This window comes from Mastigoproctus giganteus, chromosome 13, assembly GCF_048544385.1.
Source record: "Mastigoproctus giganteus isolate SK-2022 chromosome 13, ASM4854438v1, whole genome shotgun sequence".
In the NCBI taxonomy this organism is placed as follows: Eukaryota; Metazoa; Arthropoda; class Arachnida; order Uropygi; family Thelyphonidae; genus Mastigoproctus; species Mastigoproctus giganteus.
This window is the reverse complement of record NC_143587.1, coordinates 21,445,171-21,467,583: the sequence shown is the minus strand read 5'-3', so window position 1 is coordinate 21,467,583 and position 22,413 is coordinate 21,445,171. Positions and strand designations below refer to the sequence as shown.

General features: G+C 34.5%; 1 protein-coding gene across 1 annotated transcript in view; it reads right to left on the bottom strand.

Annotated features, from left to right (window-relative positions):
• Positions 1-22,413, bottom strand: part of LOC150075846 (carboxy-terminal domain RNA polymerase II polypeptide A small phosphatase 1-like) — an 82,652-nt gene that overhangs the window by 5,906 nt on the left and 54,333 nt on the right. Inside the window, exons 4-6 of the mRNA XM_090388163.1 lie at positions 21,081-21,137; positions 10,109-10,201; positions 5,570-5,668 (exon numbers count right to left, since the gene is read on the bottom strand). Of these exons, the coding sequence (XP_090244289.1) occupies positions 5,570-5,668; positions 10,109-10,201; positions 21,081-21,137 (249 nt within the window). The remainder of the gene's footprint in view (positions 1-5,569; positions 5,669-10,108; positions 10,202-21,080; positions 21,138-22,413) is intronic.

Here is a 22,413-nt window from a genome sequence, read left to right as displayed (position 1 = left end):
TGGTCAAAAGCAAATGTACAGAAATTGATTTAAAAAAAAAAAAAAAAAACTCACTTCAAAATTTATTACTAACCATATAAATTCAATTCAAATATTTTCCTTAAGTTGCATGCAGAACATTCAATGTCACACTCCATTAACTGTTCACTTCTGCATCTGATAAATCACTGCTTAAAAGGTTCAAACCACTGCTATGTATATCCATGCATAACAGTGCAAAAATTTAACCACGTGAATGACACATTAGGGTAGCTGTATTATAATAATTAAGCTTAATTATAATATGCTCATTCATTATACCACTTGAAGTACAATGGAGGTGGATGAAATTACAAATTTAAAAAAAATCTATTACTCTATAACTTTATTAATCAATATCTTAAGACAAATGCACAACAGATAATCCAGATATTTTCAATGGGCCCCATTATGGCAAAAACTGATTCTTTTGGGAAAATTTGCAACCAATAATAGCAAGCTATAATATTGTGCCAATTCCTTCAACACAGCCACCACTCTATCATTCTGACTGCTAGGATGGGAACAACAAGACAACGATGTGTCATATAAAGTCAAACATACTGATTTATCTATAGATAGAAACTGATTTATCTATAGAGAAAAATTAGTTAATTCCATACTTTAACATGGAAATACCCTATACAATGTAACAATTTACTGTCTGAAACCAACTGAGCTTTGGTCTTGAACATAAATTATATTTGTTATGAAAATAATAAACTTCTTTGCAGTTTTCTAGATCCACAAATCACATGCTGCTTCATGAATACATTCATATACCATTTGATAATAGAGAGCTATTAAGTGCTCGATAATTCCTATATTCTATTATATTATGAAGCAACATTTTAGATATAGGAAGCTTCTTTTCCAACCAACTCTCCTAGTCCAACACGCTAATAATTCTTTGGGATTATTAAGTCCGACTTAAGGAATGTAGAGAATAATCCCCCCATATCCATTAAACTTTTTAGACCCCTAAATTTAACTCTAATGTCAAGCTACAGGACCGAAGAAAATAAGTCCATATTTATTAAGCGGTTTAGACAGTCAAAATTTAATTTTATGTCAATCCACGTTTGCTGCCAGAGGTATGGTGTTTGAAGACAGAAGTCTTGAGTGCTCAATGTTGAGACCAAGGGGTCTGAACACTACGGTTCTGACAGTGGGGAAGATGTCTCACATGTTTTGTAAAATTGATATCACCTTCCCAAAGAATTATTAGTGCATTGGACTAGGAGAGTTGGTTGGAAAAGAAGCTTCCTATATCTAAAATTCATATACCATATATTCCACCAAAAGTTTGTGAACTATGTAAAAAATTAAATATTTTAAGACTTACAAAACAATCATTTTCTTCGGAATATACAGAAATTATAAAAATTTTGAAATCATTCATTCATTTCTTTCCAACTCTCTTATGTATAAATTGTTTATATCAAAACTTTACAAATTTTTGTCTCTTTCATTTTCATATAATACATCTTGAAAGGAAGAATTTTATGTATAGTATCATCAGAATTCCAATTATTTTAAATTATAAATTTATTTTAAACATCTGTAATAAAATGAAAACTAACAAGGAAATAATGCAAACTGCAAAGCAACTAGGAATTTTGAAATCCTGACTAATTTTAGTGAAGTGGAAGGAATCTGAAAATATTTCCGATTCTTTCCACTTTCTAATGTTTCTTCTTTTCAAAAGAAGAAACACTGGAAAACCACATGAATCATTTTTAAGTAGAACTCACCATGCTAAATATTTGGTTACAGAAATTACAGTAGTGTGCATTCATGCATACTCTTACTCAAACACACACACACCCCACTTAACTAATTTAGAATTTTGCTTCTAGATTCCCTGTGGAATCTTGTCATCAAGCCTGGAGGAAGTAAAAATGACTAATGTAAGAACGTAATTCAGGAAGAACATGAAGGAATTTAAAAGAGAAACTGTGGGTTGAGAAAAGGACATCGTGTGGTCATAAAGAATTCATTAAATGTGAATAACACTAATTAAACCACATGAACTACCTTTTATCAATTGAATTTTACTAAGTAAAAAGTATTACCTTAAGTAATTTAACTCACACAACAGAATTGTCTAAGTGGAGACATTTCAACTCCATATTTAAACCTATTATTAGATCTAATTTTTTTTTTTTTTTTTTTTTTTTTTTTTTCATATGTAAACCCCAAACACGAGAGGTATTAGAACCTATAGTACTTAGTACCGTGCTTGGATTGGAGGTTGAGAAGACGAAAGAAGATATTTGTTGACATTGGACTTGAACTTCTGTAGACTGTAATTTTCAGGAAATACACATGAAGGAAGGTTGTTCCAGAAAACGGCAGCTGAATGAATAAACGAGGAAGATGAAAAGTTGGTTCTGTGAGTTTGAAGTTGGACAGTAAATGGATGTTGGCTGGTAGCGGCACGTGTTTGGACTATTTTGAAAGAGAGAGCAGGAATTCTAGAAGCCGATTCAGAAGAACAGTGCCCATGGAAATATTTGTAGAAGAGGCACGCAGCAGGAACAGTACGTCTATGAGACAGGGAGTGGAGAGACTCTGTTAGAGATGAATCATTAATTAACCTAACTGCCCACTTCTGAATGGAATCAAGAAACCTGAGAGAGGTTTTGGGGGCGCCACCCCAGATGTGGGAACAATATTCCATGGCAGGGCGGATTTGCGATTTATACAGAGTGAGCAGCTGTTTGGAAGAAAAGTAGCACCGAGAGCGAAAGAGAAAACCAAGTTTTTTAGATGCAGAGGAAGCAATGTTTGTAATGTGCTTGTGCCAAGAGAGATTAGAAGTCAGGGCAATCCCCAAAAGAGATATATCATTTTGCCTAGAAATCGGAGTGTCACCAAAGATAAGCATAGGAGCAGAAGAATACTCTTTGCGAGATATAAGACAGGACTGAGTTTTAGAAGTATGGAAATCAACTAAGTTGTCATTGCCCTACTGGAGAATTACCTTGAGATCGGCATTTAAGGAATTGGTAGCAGATTTTCAAGAAGTTGAAGTTGATTGAGCAGGGCAAAGTTTCTCAAAATGGAAAGTGGAATGCAATCTCCTATCATCGGCAAAACTATGGATAGGATTTCCAGTCAGTGGAAGATGGCCATTAATATGGCCACAAAAGGAAAAGAGTGGGGGAAAGAACTGAACCTTGGGGGGGGCACGCATTAGTGGAGAAGTTAGAAGACAGAGCCATCTACTGTCATCCTGAGTGAGCAATCAGAGAGAAAACTGGATAACCAATTACAAAAAAACAGTTGGCAAATAAAAAGATGGAAGCTTGTTTAGAAGACCTTTATGCCAAACACGATCGAAAGCCTTTGAGACGTCAAGAGCAACTACTTTTGTTTCACCCAACGTTTCCATTGAATTAGTCCATAAATGGGTAACATAAGCCAGAATATCACCAGCGGATCGACACTGACGGAATGCATACTGGCGATCGTTGATGAGACGGAAGGTTTCTAGGTAAATTAAGAGTTGGCAGTTAATTGATTTCTCCATTACTTTAGAAAGAGTAAAAGTAATTGCAATGGGACGATAATTGGATGGGAGGGATTTGTCACCCTTTTTAGGAACTGGCTGGATATGAGCAAATTTCCAAGCAGAAGGAAAAACACCTTTGGAATAAGAAAGTGAAAAAAGGTGGCAAATGAGAAAAGATCTGGCAGCCAATACTAACTATACAGGGTAGAAGACTCTTCCTTCTCAATTACTCTTTTCATGACTAGGACTGATAACTGGATTCAATATGGAATTGAGAAATGTTACTGATTATTAAGTAGTTTTATTGTGTGGGAGAGTTAGTTAATGTAATACGTTTTACACAATAAAATTCACTATGATAATATATGTTTTAAATTAGTGTTATTAACATTCTTTAATTCATTAAGAAATTTTTTTTTCTTTAAGAAATACTACACTTATACTTTCTAACAACATATTTCAGTGTCTCATATAACCATTTCACAGAGGCTGCAAAACATGTAATGTTTCCTTGTGTGAGACAGAAAAAAAGAATTTAAACTTATTTATATGCATATGCTTCAACAACAATTAAACCCAGTCACAAAAATAAATACTAGTAATATTTTGGAGATCCATTCAATACAAAAGATAAATTTAAATTAAATACGTTGGTGCTCAAAAATTAAACAAAACAAGAATGCACTTTTAAACGCAAACACATCTAGAGCCGTATATTCATCACTTATGAGGCAATCTTTCTGATCATAAAAAGTCGCACATCTCGTCAAAACATGCAAATTGGATAACTACCCAAAAATAGCCTTTTTTTGGTGCCTTTGTATCATGCATTTTATCAATCACATTCTTGATTTCAAAATGACTACCATGGTAAAAATGCCATAAAGACAGACTGGATGATTTTTTAAGCAGAGGAAACAAGGAAAATATAAGAATGACAGAAATCAATTCAAAATGTCCACGTGACTGAATATAACTTGCAATGTTATGAACAATCTGTAGAACTAGTCCAAAAACACATGCTCATCTGTCTAATGTGTCCTCGTGTCACCTCCACGTAAGATGACCTGGCCATCAAGTGTGCTTCAAAGAGACTTCACATTATGGCAATTTACTTCAGAATTTTCTCTACTACAGGAGCACTTCTATCTAGGCATATCTACATAAGTCTTCACAAGAGGGATCTTTATGAATGACAATCAGTAGTTTGTGTTCCCTTGACTTCTGCACAATGGGTCTAGTGTCCTTCACATATGAGTCAAACACTCTTCAAAAGATTCTAACCCAATAACTTCAGGGTAATAGACATGTTTTGGTCCACCATTTTTGCATGGACAAGTAGTCCAAACTTTCTTTTCGTGTAAAATAATGCATGTCAGCCAGGGCTCTCTAGTGAACAATACCTTCAGAGGAAGGTAGTCCTCTAAAGGTACTGGTTCATAACAGCATGTTCACTATGCTATAAGCAAGAGAGCTGCCAGTCAGAGATCCTCTCCCAGAAACTTCACTAAGCATGCATCATCCCTTACTTGAGAATGGGAATTGATTCCCCCGGCTCTAATCAACAGTCTTGTTCTCTGTATGGGAGACAAATATGACATGTTCCCATGGATTATTGATACACCAGTTTAGCCAATGATTAACTATTTTGTGTAAGTGCAATTTCATACAGAAATTTGTCTAGTCTTTTTGCAATATTAAGTCATATATTAAAATTATCTCTCTCTCTCTCTCTCTCTCTCTCTCTCTCAATAATATTTTATCATAAACTAATAGGTTTTTGATTTATTTACATTTTTGTGTTTGTTATTTAGCATTAGCACCATTAGCAGAATTGAACTTATTCTGTGTACAAATTAACTGCCAAAAACAGTATATAACTATATAGTCCACTGTTGTGAGAAAAAAATACAGATGAATACATTAAAAAAAAAAAAGAGAGAGAGAGAAATAAAATATGTACATCTAATCCAATCTATTCTGAAATAGTTTACCACACAAAATAATTATTATTTAAAAATAAAAGTATTTTACCTTAACATAATTCCCTCTGTAATGGAAACACGATTCTCTGAAAAGTCTTGCCCTGAAAACACCCCATTTGTCTAGGCGATCGACTACTGGATCTGCATACTATCAAAAACAGAATCAATTAATTTCAATATTACAATAAATCAACTTTATAATGTTCTCCCCCCACATCCTTTTAATACTACAAGTGAAACAGAACTCTCAAGTACAAACAGTTAGGTGACACCAAAAGTAGATTAAAATTTCTTTTAATTTAAATTGACAATATTTTTTTTGCAATTAATTTGCTGTCTACAGGTAATTATATGGAAACTTGGCCATTTCAGAGTGAATCTCGTTATAGGATGATTATTAGTTTCAAGTTTTGCCATCAGCAGCAGAGTTGTTTGTGCCACATATCAGATATTATAAACAATTTTGTTTCCAGGATAAAATTATTTTCTTGATTCAGTGGTAACAATTTTTAGTCACCATCAAATGATATATCAAGATTAAACTGTATGACATTAAGATTCTCCTCCCCAACCTAGAAACACCCTTGACAGTTGACAAAACACACGGCAGAAGATGAAGAAACAAATTCAGCTACTCATAAACCAGCAGTCACGAGAAACACATAACCACCTTGTTTCACTGGCAACTCTTAAAATTAACGGCAATACTTTTGAATACAAGTTCAAAAGAAAGAAACACATTTCAGCTACATTTGGAAAAGTACAAATCATTCCATGGATTGGTTATATGCAGGTTTTCCACTTCAGAACTGTATTTTAATCATTTAACATACATTAAACATTTATAATGAATATATATTACAATCTAGTGATGAGAATAGTAAATTTATAAAATTCAATATAAATGTTTTGTATTTGCAAATGCAAGGTTGAATGTTTTGTTTGTAAAAAATGATCCTGCTACAGGGAGTCTTCATTATCCAAGGGTAACTGGTTCCAGAAAATTCCATGTGAAATGAATCCACCTAAAATGGGGACCACGTTTTCATAACGTGTATTATGTACTTAGTAAAAAATGGATGGAAGGAGCATAAAAATGAAACAATTATTTTATATGTTGAACAATGTAAGGTTAAGTAAAGTTAATTGAAATTACACCATTTTTCAATTTTGTGAATAAAGAATGATTCACAAGTTAGGGTTTTTTTTTTTGCCGTATTTTTTCAGATAAAATTGTTGTAGCCTTTAGTTATGCCTTTAACTTCGTGCTTAACTTCTGCTGCACAATCATGCAGAGGGTTGTTCTCACAAAAATATTCAAGTGCTTGGTCAATTTTCTCAAGGGCTTCCTTTAATTTTTAAATCTTTATCCTTTGGTGATTCCATTGTGTCATCATTTTCGGCTTTCTCTTCTGTGGGTAGTTGGCCTAATTCTGCTAGCTCCTCATTTGTAAGTGGTTTTTTGAGCTTGAGTCAAAAAATTGTGCTTGAGCAATTCATTAACAACTTTGTGGAATCCCACTTCTTTTGCAAGACATACAATTTCTTTTCTGTAGCCCGGTCACATTGCGTTCTTCATATTCAAAAGCAGCATCAGGGTATAACTGCTTCCATGAGCTATTCATTGATCCATACAATTTTTTTTTCCAAGCTTCTCCAATCATTTATAGTTCGATCAGAACCCCCCCCCCCCTCGGCACTGATATGAGGAACCAACCGTTAAAATGCGAAGCATGACTGGGATAATTCATTATATTTCAAACTTCCTTACGCACATGTCAGTTTTCAACCAGGACCACTATACATCAATTCTTTCTTTTTTCCCAACAATATCTGGTAGTTCCTCACAATAAAACTGACGAAACATATTGCAAACATCAGCAAAATCATCAACTTAGAGGGATTTTCAGTGCCATTGATATGTCATGTATGGACTGGGCTTTTGTGGAACTCTACCATCATTCTGCACTGGAAGTCTGCTGACTCAACGATTGTGGCATCTTGCATTCACAATCACCCTACTGTGTTCTCAAAGGCCTACGAACCTATTTATAGTTGTGTCTGACACGTGGTACTTCGGTAGGATGTGACCACCAAGCATCAACAGAGGATATTAATGTAGTATATTATTGGATATTAATGTTAGGGCAATGTGTATAACAATAATAATACAGAAATAAAAAATTATACAGATACCAATCATGCTAATGAAAAACCAAAAAACCAACATAAAATGCAAATTATGCAAAAATGCAAATTGCTGAAATCCTGCACCAGCTTGTTGAAGTCTGCTGGCAACAGTAAGTGCCCACATGGCACAACCATGCAGCTATGCACCAAGGCAGAGATGCAATCTGTAATCAGATTTTTGAATGTATAAAGAATAAAACCTACTCAAATTTATTGCAGAATGTTGGCTCAGTATAGTGAAATAAACATGAATCAAGGTTTTTTTTTTTTATGCTTTATTTTGGTGTATAGTTCCCAAAACATGCCACACAACCAAGGTAAAATTTCACCATTGTAATCAAATACACAGTTTTCCAGCTGATGTAGCATAAGCCTTAGGCTTCCGTGCACCATATGGCCATTACTAATATAAAGTGACAAACAGATTGTCAGCTCATGCAAACACTGTATAAAAAGCTTACACAGCTGAACCTTGTGAGAATGTATAAAGAATAAGTTTTGTAAATAAGTGATGTGGTATATAAAAAAAGAAAGAATCTCTTTTTTTGCACATAATGCATATTACATAGCAATAATATTCCAAAATATGGATATTCTCTCTCTTTATCGGGTATCTGCAATTATATATAATAAAACAGAGCAATTATTTTAATGTACAGCTTGGGGATACATCAAGCTATATAATTAGCAATGGTGTCAAAATGACATGTTATTGTAAGCAATTAATTACTGAATTTCCCCAAGGTACAATCGCTGTCTTTCTCATATTGACTAAACTAAAAGATTCTCAATATTTTAAATGAGAATTGTGAAAATTTGGTATAGATTTTAAATAGAAATGTAAAATTTTTGTTATAGTTCCATTCAATTTCATTATAACAATGTCTGACTATAGTATATGACTTAAAATCCCTCTTTAATATCCATGTTCTTATCTTGTATGGTAACTTTGAACCTATTTGAAGTAAAACAGACACATTTTGTCCTTTGAACCAACAAGGTTTTTCTGTATAAACAAGTGTATCACTACAGGCCTAAAAGCAAGCACAAAGAAGAGTGGAACACGAGCCCCCCACAAAAATTAAGTATCTTCTAATAAAATCATTTTGACATTGTTTTGGCATATGAATGGGCCCGGAACAATTAATGGAAGTATGGAGAGAAACCTGCTATTTGCAGTAAATGTGGAGATTTGTTGTCAAAATGTGTGTGCTGCTGTAACTGTTGAAATGATTCAAAAACTTCATTTGAACTTATCCCCCACCCACCATACAGTCCAGAACTTGAACACTATCACCATTTTAAACCCTCTGGAAAAAAAAAAAAGCATTACACACAAATGTTGAATTTGAAATTATGAAGTCAAAGAAGTAGGGCAAAAGTGGCTACATGGACAACTAAAAAAGTTCCTTAGATAGCATTAAGAAGCTTGTGGACTGATGTAAGAAGCATTTGGAGAAGTCAGGGGACTACAAGGAAAAGCAGTACTAAAATTTTTGCATATTTTTTTCCCTCCTTGATTTAATAAAAAAATTGCCTCTATTTTCTGATTTATCCCTATAAATCAATCCTCAGATAAGTTACTCATCCCCAAAATATTTATTTATAATTTTTTTTAATTAGGTGAATTAATCTAAATTATGGAAAATTTGACAAATAAACATGGAAATCACATGAATGATAAGAATCACAGAAACAGATGAATCATATAGAACATGGAGAGGCTACTGCTAATACACAAAATGAAAACAAAAACAACAGCAAATACAGACCATTTATATTTAGTGCTTTGCATTATATTAAAAAAAAAGAAACTTCATCGAAATCTGAAAGAAAAGTAAACAGGGACAGAATTTCTGCAAATCGCCTGTGTGTGTGTGGAGCAGGGTCTTATAAGCAGTGCTATAGCCGTAAATTAGCAGAATGAACGTTATGAAAAGTAAAGTATACTGTGCATATTAATCGAATTCTAGAGGGTATATGGCACATACCCGTATTTCAGTCTTTCAAAAACCAGAGGTATATGCTATTCACCTTAAAAAATCCAGAGTGTATACCCTCCACTACAGCCCTGCTTATAAGCTATACAAGGCTAAAGAACATCACAAATCTCTACAATTCTAGTATTTTCCTCTAGAATTGTGGAGTTTTTACTAGTTATACCCTCCTCAACCTCAGAATATGAGGTTGAGGAGAATGCAAATAATGCAAATTTTGAATGAGTAATGTTGAGAACTAGCTAGCAGTATGGTAACTGCTGACCCAGCAACGTAATCAGAAAGTTAAAATCAAAAATTCTTTTATTGATTAAAATTAAGTTTATAAGGTACAAACTATAGTAAGCACAATAGACAAATAAACGAAGAAGAAACCAATAAAATTTGATGATGGCACTTACTTTTGCAAGGCTTGCTGTGAAGAGAATGCATTCATACAGTTCACCCATTTTCTGTAAAAATTCATCAACATAAGGCCTCTTTAAAACATAAACCTAGAAATGAAATATTGTACACTTTTAGCTTCTTAAAGAGTCGACTTAGATTTAAGGTTCTGAAAAAAAAAGTTAACAAATAAAGTGGGTAACATTCTATTGCAAGTTGTAATGAAATATTTAGGGTAAACGAAAGGCTAATGAATGCTTGTCAATAACATCAACACTGTTATACTGGAATGCTAAATTTTATATTCAGGAAAGTCAGGATGTTTACATATAATAAATAACATGGCTAGGTATTTACAAAAACTTGTTTTTGTTACCAAAATATAGAGTATCATGTTTTGATTGATCCATAAAAAAAAAAAAAAAAAAGTACTGAATTGAAACCAAACAAGATTCACTTAAATTTCACTTCCCATTGACTAACAATCAAAAAGATTAGTTCAAGGTTGATTACTAATTTTAGATGTTTAAATAGCATCAATGCATCAATACAAATGAATAATCTTCAAACATTTTTTTCTGGTCAAATACAGATGGATGAAAGACCAAAACAGAAACAAGAATCTCAAAATAGCAGTTTTTTTTATTTTTTTCCCACTCCGAACTTTATTTACAATGTTCAATTAATGCATTAAAATTGCATAATGCTGCTTTTTTTTTTTTTTTTTTAAATGAAAATCCCAAAACACGAGAGGTATTAGAACCTATAGTACTTAGTACCGTACATGGGTTGGAGGTTGGGAAGATGAAAGAAGATATTTGACATTAGACTTGAACTTCTGTAGACTGCAATTTTCAGGAAAGACATATGAAAGAAGGTTGTTCCAGAAAACGGCAGGTGAATGAATAAACGAGGAAGATGAAAAGTTGGTTCTGTGAGTTTGAAGTTGGACAGTAAATGGATTTTGGCTGGTGGCGGCACGTGTTCGGACTGTTTTGAAAGAGAGAGTGGGAATTATAGAAGCCAATTCAGAAGAACAGTGCCCATGAAGTATCTGTAGAAAAGGCATGCAGTAGAAACAGAACGTCTATGAGACAGAGTGGAAAGACTCTGTTAGAGATGAGTCATTAATTAACCTAACTGCTCTCTTCTGAATGGAATCTAGAAGCCTGAGAGAGGTTTTGGGGGCACCACCCCAGATGTGGGAACAATATTCAAGGTAGGGCAGATTTGCGATATGTAGAGAGTGAGCAGCTGTTTGGAAGAAAAGTAATGCCAAGAGAGAAAGAGAAAACCAAGTTTTTTAGATGCAGAGGAAGCAATATTTGTAATGTGCTTGTGCCAAGAGAGATTAGAAGTCAGGGCAATCCCCAAAAGAGATATATCATTTTGCCTAGAAATCAGAGTGTCACCAAAGATAAGCACAGGAGCAGAAGAATCCTTTTTGCCAGAAATAAAACAGGACAGAGTTTTAGAAGGACTGAAGTCAACTAAGCTGTCCTTGCCCCACTGGAGAATTACCTGGAGATCAGCACTTAAGGAATTGGTAGCAAAAAATTGAGAAGTTGAAGCTGATTAAGCAGGGCAAGGTTTCTCAAACTGGAAACTAGAATGCAATGTGCTATCATCGGCAAAACTATGGATAGGATTTCCAGTCAATGGAAGAAGAAGATCATTAATATACAAGAGGAAAAGAACTGAACCTGAGGGACAGGAGAGTCAAGTTGCAAAGAGAGGAATTCAAAGAGCTCCAAGTGATTAGTGGAACTGGGAGAACGGTAGAGACAACAGATGAATTTGATGCGACGAGGTAGAGAAATCTTAAGCCAGAGAAGATCGAAAAGAGGAGATTCCAAATTACCAAGTCTCTAATAGTTGTTGTTATTTGGTTTTTTAGGAGCATTAGCGACTAAGGCCATATTGCTCTGGGGATATGCAGTGGTCATTCCCTGACCTTTCTGCATCCTCTGTATCTGGTGGTCACTGGCTCGAACCCCGGTCTAATCAAGAAGCACGTGCTATGCACTTCTGCTCCTGCTCATCTGGCTACAGAGGCGCCATCTCTGACAGGGATATCGGAATGGACATACGCACAAGTACCACCTTTGAAGCGAAAGGAATCATACAGAGAATAATTTGGGCAACTGAGTGAGCAGTGGTTGAATCAACCGATAACTGAGATTCTGTCAGAAAAGTACATGGGGTTTGGCAGATTGTAAGTGGAAATGGACATCATTGAGATTAGAACTGAGACCATGTATAATTGTGAAATGAACTAGGAAGTGTTTGTAATGTAATGTAAGAACTGCAATGTGACTAGGGCTTACAATATCGGTCAAAATCTTAATTTTGCTATTTCAATGATTTTTAATTTATGAAACTGGGATACTGGTATTCCAAAAAAAAAACATTTTTCTCAATAAATTTTGATGACAAGTAGGTGCAATAAAGTAATGAAAAAACAAGTAATGTAATTACTTGAATTCATGTTTTAAATAAACTTTTATTACAATAATAGATATTCTAAAAAAAATATATATATTAAAAATACAGTTATTCTAAAAACAAAAAAAATACATATTTTTACTGCAAAGTTTGTTTAAGCATCCACACTACCTGTCCGAATAAAGTGAGCTCTTAGAAACATAAGCAATCAATAGTATGATCGTTTAAAATGGATCTAATTTTGCAGCAGCAGAAAACGCCCTTTCAGATTCTATGCTGGATGGTGCTATTGTACCGAGATAATTGTAGACGATCTCAGTCCATATTTCATTAATTTCTGACTCAAGTTTATCTTTTAAAATCTCATTGAAGTCGTGCAATTTCTTATTCTGGAAAGAATTTGCGGAACACTGATGTTCTGTTCTACGTTGCTCTTCCAAGGTTCAATTATGTTCATCATTTTCTGAAGGAGAAAGATGTTTTATTAAGCAAAATAATTATCACTAGAGTATCTTTACTGACTCTGGGAGACAGCAAAGAGTGGGTTAAGGAATAAAGAAGAGAGCAAAGAGTGCAGTTAAGGAATTCTTCACATATATAAATGCAAAGAAGAGAAGGACAAATAAGATCAGACTCATATGTAATTGCGTGGGATAGTATTAGATATCCCAACTGATGTTGCAGATGAACTCAACAGTTACTTTGCATCGATATTTATAGGAAAAAAAAGCACTTGTGTCAATGAGATATTATGGGAGTGAAGTTGAAAAAAATGTAATTAATGATGTTGAAATTTCAAATGATTATTCAATGAAAAAACTTTCATGCCTACAGGCTCTTGTGGTTGATGGCATATACCCTATAACCTTAAGGGAGGCAACAAGTGAGTGCACTGAACCATTAAGGCTAATTATGAGAGCGTCACTGGACACAGGAGAGATTCCGTTGGATTGGAGTAAATTGGAACATAAAGGCGGTTCTAAGAGGGTAATGGGAAATTACTGAAGGGCCGGTCTAACTTCAGTACTATGGAAAATCATGGAGGCAATGATCACAGGTGGAATTCAGGATCATTTAGACAGAAATGGAATTCTGAAGGATACACAGCATGGTTTTGTAAAGGGAAAATAATGTTTAACTAATCTGGTTAGATATTTCGACAGGGTCACTCAAGAGCTGGACATAGGGAATAATTTCGACATTGTTTATTTGGATTTCAGCCAAGAATTTGACACAGCCTCACATGAGCGGTTACTTTATAAGTTGGAACAAGTTAGACTCACAGAGAAAATCCTTAGTGGATAGCAGGATGGCACCAGGCAGAAGGTTGTGATAAATGGTTATTCCTCAGATTGGGTTAATGTAAGAAGTGGGGTTCCACAAAGATCAGTATTGGGGCCACTGTTGTTTTTGATTATCTTAAATGACATCTATGAAGGGATAGAGGGCGTGATGATAGTAGTAGTAGTGGCATGTGATGCAAGAAAGCATGTGTATGAGCTTATGCAGCATCAGTCAAAAAAAAAAAAAAAAAATACAAAACAATTCCATCTAAATGTTTGTCCAGTTCCTCCTTAAATTTATTTAACCTATCAACTTCCACAATGACAGACGGATATTTGTTCCAGCAATTAACCACCCACAGGCTAAAGGCAAATTTCTGCACATCTATTCTACATCTGTCCTTCCTCAATTTGAAATTATGCCTCCTTAGGTTCGTAATCTGAACAAGTGGAAGAATCCCATCACAATTCAGTGTGCTCAACCCATTCAAGGCCTTATACACCTCAATCAGATCACCTCACAGGTGCCTAGTCTCCAGTCGCTGCAATTTGCAGAACTTAACCTCTTTTGGTAAGAGGATCCCTTCATTCCCCTCACCAATCTTGTTGCCCTTCTCTGTACACGCTCAAGCAAATCTACATCCTTCCTAAAATGAGGTCTCCAGACCTGTACGCAGTACTCAAGGCATGGCCTGACCATTGCCTTATACAGAGGGACAATCACCTCCTTTTCGCTGCTAGCAAAATTCCAATATATCATTGACAAACCCCCCTGACCTGCCCTGGCAGCCTGTCTGCATTGCTAAGAAAACTTCATATCTGACTGCACAATTACTCCCAGGTCTTTTCATTTTCTACCACCTTAAGTGTAGTACCACACAGTTGGTACATTTCTTTGGGGTTACTTTTACCCATATGCAGTACTTTGCATTTGTCAATGTTAAACTTCAGTTGTCACTTCTCAGCCCATCTGTCCAAATTTCCTATATCCTGTTGAGGTAGCCCACTGCCATTATTGTCATTTACAACCCTGCCAACATTTGTATCATCTGCAAACTTTGACACTAAGCCTGATATATCTTCATCAATATCATTGATAAATATACAAAACAACAGTGGACCCAACACTGAACCCTGCGGGACTCCACTAATAACATTAGTCCACGAAGAGCAGCACCCATTGATTACCAGCCTCTGCCTTCTCCCACTTAACCATCCTTTTATCCGTTGTAGCAACTTATCCTTAATACCATTCTGCTCCAATTTGTATAGTAGTCTTCCAATCACAACAGTGTCAAAAGCTTTCCTGAAATCCAAGTATATGATATCAAAATTATATTTTGCACCCAGTTCCTTTGTAACCACATCATAATACCCAATCAAATTTGTCAGACAAGACTTTCCCTTAACAAACCCATGCTGTGTGATGTCTAAATTTGCAGATGATGTAAAGATCAGTAGAGTAGTTAATAATCACCGACAAGCTGTGATCATTAGATCTTATCAGTGAAATTATTCTTGTAGGAATGGAATCCTTTATCCCACCCTCCACTTTAAAATCTCGTCCTTTATCTCAACCTTGGTTTTCCAATAAATGCGCTAAGGCCATTCAGGAGAAGTATGTTGCATATCTTAATTGGCTTGTTTCCAATTCTTCAGTTTCATTTTCTGCCTACACCAAAGCTCACAATTGTAAAGCAGTTATTAACCAGTCCAAACTGGATTTTGAACAGGCTAAGAGTAGAAAACTTGCTTCTTGCCCTAATGGTAGTCGAGCATTCTGGTCTCTTGCCAAAGCTTTTGGCTGCAACTTTTGTCCATCTCTGCTCCCACCTCTGTCAAAACCAGATGCTTCTGTTATCACTTCAGCCAAGGATAAAGCTGACCTGCTAGCATTCCTTTTTTCCTTCCAACTCATGTATTAATTATCTTGGTAAAACACCTCCCACCATTCCCAACACGCTCCACTCAATGCCTCCTGTGGTCTTCCGTCTAAAGGATGTCAGATGTATTTTAATGAATCTTGATGCTAAGAAAGCTCCAGGTCCTGATGGTATTTCTCCACTTGTTCTCAAAACCTGTGCTCCTGAACTTACTTCTGTTCTTTGCCGCTTTTTCACTTTCTTATTCCAAAGGTGTTTTTCCTTCTGTTTGGAAATTTGCTCATATCCAACCAGTTCCCAAAAAGGGTGACCAATCCCTCCCATCCAATTACCGTCCCATTGCAATTACTTCTCTTTCTAAAGTAATGGAGAAATCAATTAACCACCAACTCTTAAACTACCTAGAAACCTTCCGGCTGATCAACGATCACCAGTATGGATTCTGTCGGTGTCAATCCACTGGTGATATTCTGGCTTATGTTACCCATTTATGGACAAATTCAATGGAAAAGTTCAGTGAAACACAAGCAGTTCTTTTGACATCTCAAAGGCTTTTAATACTGATTGTGTTTGGCATAAAGGTATTCTAAACAAGCTTTCATCTTACAGTTTGCCAACTGTTTTTTGTAATTGGTTATCCAGTTTTCTCTCTGATCGCTCACTCAGGGTGACAGTAGATGGCTCTGTCTTCTAACTTCTCCACTAATGCTGGTGTCCCCCAAGGTTCAGTTCTTTCCCCTACTCTTTTCCTCTTGTATATTAATGCCCTTCTTCCATTGACTGGAAATCCTATCCAGTTTTGCCAATGATAGCACATTGCATTCCACTTTCCATTTTGAGAAACCTTGCCTTGCTCAATCAGCTTCAACTTCTCGAATATCCACTATCAATTCTTTAAATTCCGATCTCCAGGTAATTCTCCAGTGGGGCAAAGACAACTTAGTTGATTTAATTCCTTCTAAAACTCAGTCTTGTCTTATATCTTGCAAAAAGGATTCTTCTGCTCCTCTGCTTATCTTTGGTGACACTCCAATTTCTAGGCAAAATGATATATCTCTTTTGGGGATTACCCTGACTTCTAATCTCTCCTGGCCAAGCACATTACAAATATTACTTCCTCTGCATCTAAAAAACTTGGTTTTCTCTTTTGCTCTCGGCATTACTTTTCTTCCAAACAGCTGTTCACTCTGTACAAATCGCAAATCTGCCCTACCATGGAATATTGTTCCCACATCTGGGATGGTGCCCCCAAAATCTCTCTCAGGCTTCTTGATTCCGTTCAGAAGAGGGAAGTTAGGTTAATTAATCATTTATCTCTAACAGAGTCTCTCCACTCGCTGTCTCATAGATGTACCGTCTCTGCTGCATGCCTTTTCTACAGATATTTCCATGGGCACTGTTCTTCTGAATTGGCTTCTATAATTCCCGCTCTCCCTTTCAAAACAGTCCGAACACGTGCCACCACCAGCTAAAATCCATTTACTGTCCAACTTCAAACTCACAGAACCAACTTTTCATTTTCCTCGTTTATTCATTCAACTGCAGTTTTCTGGAAGAACCTTACTTCACATGTCTTTCCTGAAAATTGCAGTCTACAGAAGTTCTGTAGACTGTAGACTGGATTTCAAGAAATTTTATTTCTGCCAACGAGTTAGAAATTACTGGAATAAGTTACCTACAAGGGTGGTTGGGAAAATTCAAGGGTCAGCTGTCTGGGAGTAAGGAAATGCATAGGTTGTTGATTTGCTTTTCTTTTATTATTTTACTTTTCTCTCTCTCTCTCTCTCTCTCTCTCTCTCTCTCTTGGTGCAGCATAAACAGCTTCTTTGCACCATACGGCCACTACTAATACTAACACTAAATAATTTTCTATCGTATTATGTCCCACTTTGCAAATACTAAAGAACCTATGATAAATTCATAGACCTCTGTGAAATATGGAGTTTCAATGCTGTATCCAATTCTCTAGTTATTTCAGAATTTTGATTGCCAAGGTTTACATCGTAAATTTTATGGCAGCATCTGCAGTTAATAGATTTGCTTCTTTGCGACATAGCGCATCTACCATTAACTTTATAGGCATTAATGTAGATACAGCCACAGATAATAAATTCAATTCATCCTCACAAAAATAAAAACTTGAATCTAAATCAATTAAAGCTTTCTGTGCACAATATCTCAACTCAAAAAAAGCTTTCAAGCATGGACAATAAACCGTTCCAACGAGTCTTGGAATCTAATTGCATGTCAATTTATTTGCCAAATTCTGCTGCAGTATACTTTTGTATATTCTTTTTTTTTTTTTTTCAGCAAAATGCAAGGTCTTAACACCTGTGGAATACTGCCCATGCTGCTGTAGAAACCATGTGCTGAGAACTGTGAGCCTGCTGATATTTAAGGATGTGCTGTACAAGAAACCTCACTGTTGAAAAAGGAGGAGGATGCCTCTGAAAGCTACGGCGTTTTAGCGCTTTTATTATCCTGTGTTTTATCTACATTGTTTATTGTAATTTATTCATTGCCGTTTAAAATTTCATATTTTATTGTACAGACAGTTACCTTTTTATCTTTATCCGGTGGAATTATATCATTCTATTTATTTCATTTATTTGCATCATCATTGTTTTAATATAACACAATGCTATTTATTTATTTTATTTAATAAAGGTTGGTGTAGGATTGTGCAGTTATTATGAATACTTTTTGCATATATTTATAATTTTTTGTTGGTTGTTATAAAATCACCTTTACATGATTAAACTAAATAATTATTTTCAAAATTAGTACCGAAAAACCAGTATTTTTGTATCAATAGCGGTATTTGAATACTGGGAAAAAATGACAGGGATCTCGGGATTGTAAGCCCTACTTAAAAGTAGGAAGTTTTCATGGAATTTTAAAAAATTATAAAAATTAAAACTTTATACATAAATGCTTTTAAATATTAATTTCTTCTTATTTTAATTTGGTTGTCCAACATTAGAGAAAAATTACTGCCAAAAATTAAATCAGAATTTTTAAAAAATTTGCAAAATTGTTGGTCGCGACACTTTTTTTTTTTTGAAAAAGTAACATCCTTCGTATCTAATTATTTATCGCTTAATTCAATTTCAACTTCTGGACCAGAATTCCAAAGAGTTTTGGCTCTTTTAAACTCAACCTGGCAGACAGCTACAATCTTCTCCTTTGATTTGCAAAGCTATTCTCACGCTATCATACGTTAAAATTGTGTCCACTATTAAAATAACAGATGGTAGCATGTATTGAAAGAAGACCATTTGCATCTTAATGGACAGATTAGTAGAGGCAAATTACGCAAGAAAGCAAATTTATACAGCAGCAATGCAAAAAATAACTAAATAAAAAAAATTAAATATTATTTGAAACGTATTTGAAAGGATCTTGAAAAACATCCTATTCTTCTGTTGACGTTATCTTTGGTGCTCCTTTAATAGCTGGAAGCTTTCTGATAGGACTGTCCTATGTGCAGGGTGATTTTTTATTCATTATACCATTTTACTCATCTAAGAACAAGTGTGATGGACTTAGGTAAAAATGCAATTTGATAATTTTTTTACATGTATGACTACATCTTTTAAAGAAATTACAAATATTGCACAAAAATTATCGTGACCTGAAAAACTACTAAAGTTGTCCATGAGCAAAAACAGCAAAAAAGTTGTGACAGATCCTGAGATTTGTTGATTGTGATGACAAAAACTAAGAAATTGTCTTCTTTTCAATGGGATTTGAAAATTGGTCAGAAATTTTACTGATAAATAAAAGCTTTTGCAAAAGGAATCAGGTCAAAAGCTTGTTTAGTCTTTGAGAGCATTCTAAACATTCAAAAAGCATTCTAAACAGAGGGACATAAGCAATTATTATACAGATTTTGCTTATAGCTAGTAGACATTTGACTAATAAAAAAATGTGCTTTAGTATTAGGTAATCACATATGGACAACAAACAAAGTCCACAATTTATCAAATTTATTCACAAAGTCATAAAGCTCTTGCTATGAGTGTATCAAATATTTGAAGCTGTAACACTTCATTGAATCATATTAGCATACAAATAACTTCAATTATAAATGTTAAATTTGTTTAAACATTCACAGTGTATTGTCTTTCACTGGTCTTTTGTAACTGTGATTGACAAGGAAGATGGCCTTTACTAATTTACTGACAGGGAAGGACAGTATTTCTAGCTCGTATTTCTAGACTATCAGCAATGCGAATTAGGAGTTGAAAATATATAATTTATTTTCAAAGAAAATAAATCTTTAATTATATTAATTTTTAATAAACTTTAAATTATTTTATTAATCTTTATTACTTTCTAAAGTGAGAGAGGATATCAGCCCAGGGCATATGCACTGCACTGGAAATGAAAATTTGCAGAATATAGTTTGCTTTTTTATATATGACTAACTGAACAATTATGGCAAATTATTTGCAGGTGTTTACCACAGACAAATTCTTCAATGAAATTAAGAAAAAATTCACAGGATTTTTAAAATTCTGATTTTAACACACAGTTTTACTATTCTTTGTGAAAAGTAAATGATAGAGAAAAACCATTTTTGCAAAACAGGGAAGCTCTATAGTAACAACTTTAATATGATGAGATGGAGAAGTCAAATCGAATCAAAAAGATGAATTTTCTGTTGTAAATCTGGAGAGTTGGCAGCTATGTATGATAAATAAAAAAAAAAACCAAAAAAAAACCACCCTTTATATGAATCTATCTGGCAAGTCCTCTGATGATTTGTGTGGGTGAGAATGAAGAGGAATCCCACAAGCCGTATGACCTTTCATACAAAGCCTCCCGAGACATGCACACAATTTACATTAATTGCAACCTTATGAAAGTCACTTTAGCTAAGCAACTTATAAAGTCCTTCATGAATTCTATCACCATGTGGAGAAAGAGGAATCTCAAAGCTTCTGGTGTACATTTTTGCTTCCATAGTGGGATTATAAGATTTCTACTTTTCAGTTTTGAGTTGCTCAGTTTCAAGTTTGGCTTTGAAGGAACTGACAGATCAGAGATCATTTCAACTGAGGAAGTAGAAAGAACTGATCTGTGAAACATCTGTACATATACTTATTTTCCATTAGTGTAATTACCAAATAAATAAAATCAGACTGAACAAACCTTACAAAGAAAATGTTTAATTTTCTAACTAGCGAGTCTAGTCACATGTATCATGCCACTGATAATTATAATCAAGACAAGCAGACATACAAAGAAAGTAGAAGCCCAAAAGATGTGGACCAGGAGGGAGGGGAGGGTCCATAAAGCCAATATATGACTGACAGAACATCGATGATGTACTTAAGCTGAATTTCAGAATAATAAAATTAGCATTTACTTACTTGATGAATTGTGTCATCTATTTCAACTGGAACAATGAAGTCAGCATTGTTGATAGGCTTTAAAAGAAAATACTGTCATGTAACAATCTTTACAAATTGTTTCAATAAGAATTAAATACTTAATATTTTGTAGTACACAAGGTATTATGAAATTATCAGGTCATACTGAATTGTGTGATATATTGAATGGTGTATTGATGCGTTGAAATGTTAAACTGATATGCTGAAGCACTACTACATGAATCAGTATATTTCGCATACACTTAAAGTCTTCTTGTAGTTATCCTTCATATGTTGCAATAAGTATTCAATTAGAAATTTCCTGGCGAGGAAATAAGTTTCTTCTGCCATTTCCAACTTTAACCATTACTTTACCTTCTTTATTCTGAAACTGAATTTGGCTAAGACCCAATACATCAATTCACTAGCATCAAGGCCCTTTCCTCTATTACTTCATGTGCAGTTTCAGTACTTAAGTTTCTTGGATTCTTTTTAAATTCTAAACTCACCTTCAAAATCAGAGTATTTAAAAAAAAGTCATTAAAGAGCTTCTGACTCAAGAAGTTAAATCTAGTAAGATCAAAAACATGAAGATCATTTTAAAATATATAAATATTTGTAAATACTCTGGGATCTTATACAGGGTATGTCAAAATTATTTTAACACTTATATGGAATGACCATTTGAATTTTATTTTATCTGTCAAGCTTGCCACCACTCTTCTTTCTTCTAGCATTAACCTATCTGCCATTATATCTAAAAAAAAAAAAATATATATATACAGGCATACCTCGGTTAACATTACCTCTGATAACGAAGCTTCTATATAACGAAGTCCGCAATTTCAAGCCCCATTTAACATAAAAAAAAATTCCAGTTTAATCACCTGAAATCTAAACAAACTGAAGAAATTACGGAAACCTTTGGGGCTTCTCGTGGTTGGTTCGAGAAATTTAAAAAACGGGCCAGGATTCATAGTGTAAAATTAACAGAAGCTGCAAATAAGTTTCCAGAAAAACTAAAGGAAATAATTGAACGTGAAAAATTTCCACCAAATTTGTTGTTCAGTGTTGACGAAAGCGGTTTGTTCTGGAAACGGCTACCAACAAAAAGCTTCATTTCTATTGAAGAAAAATCAGCTGCTGGGTTCAAAGCAGCCAAAGACCGTTTATCGTTACTCTTTGGATCAAATGCCTCTGGCGATTATAAATTAAAATTGTTATTAGTTTACCATTCAGAAAATCCGAAGGCGTTAAAAGGTAACATAAAAATGAATTTACCTGTAATATGGAAAGCAAATAGAAAAGCGTGGGTTACCAAGGAGTTATTTAC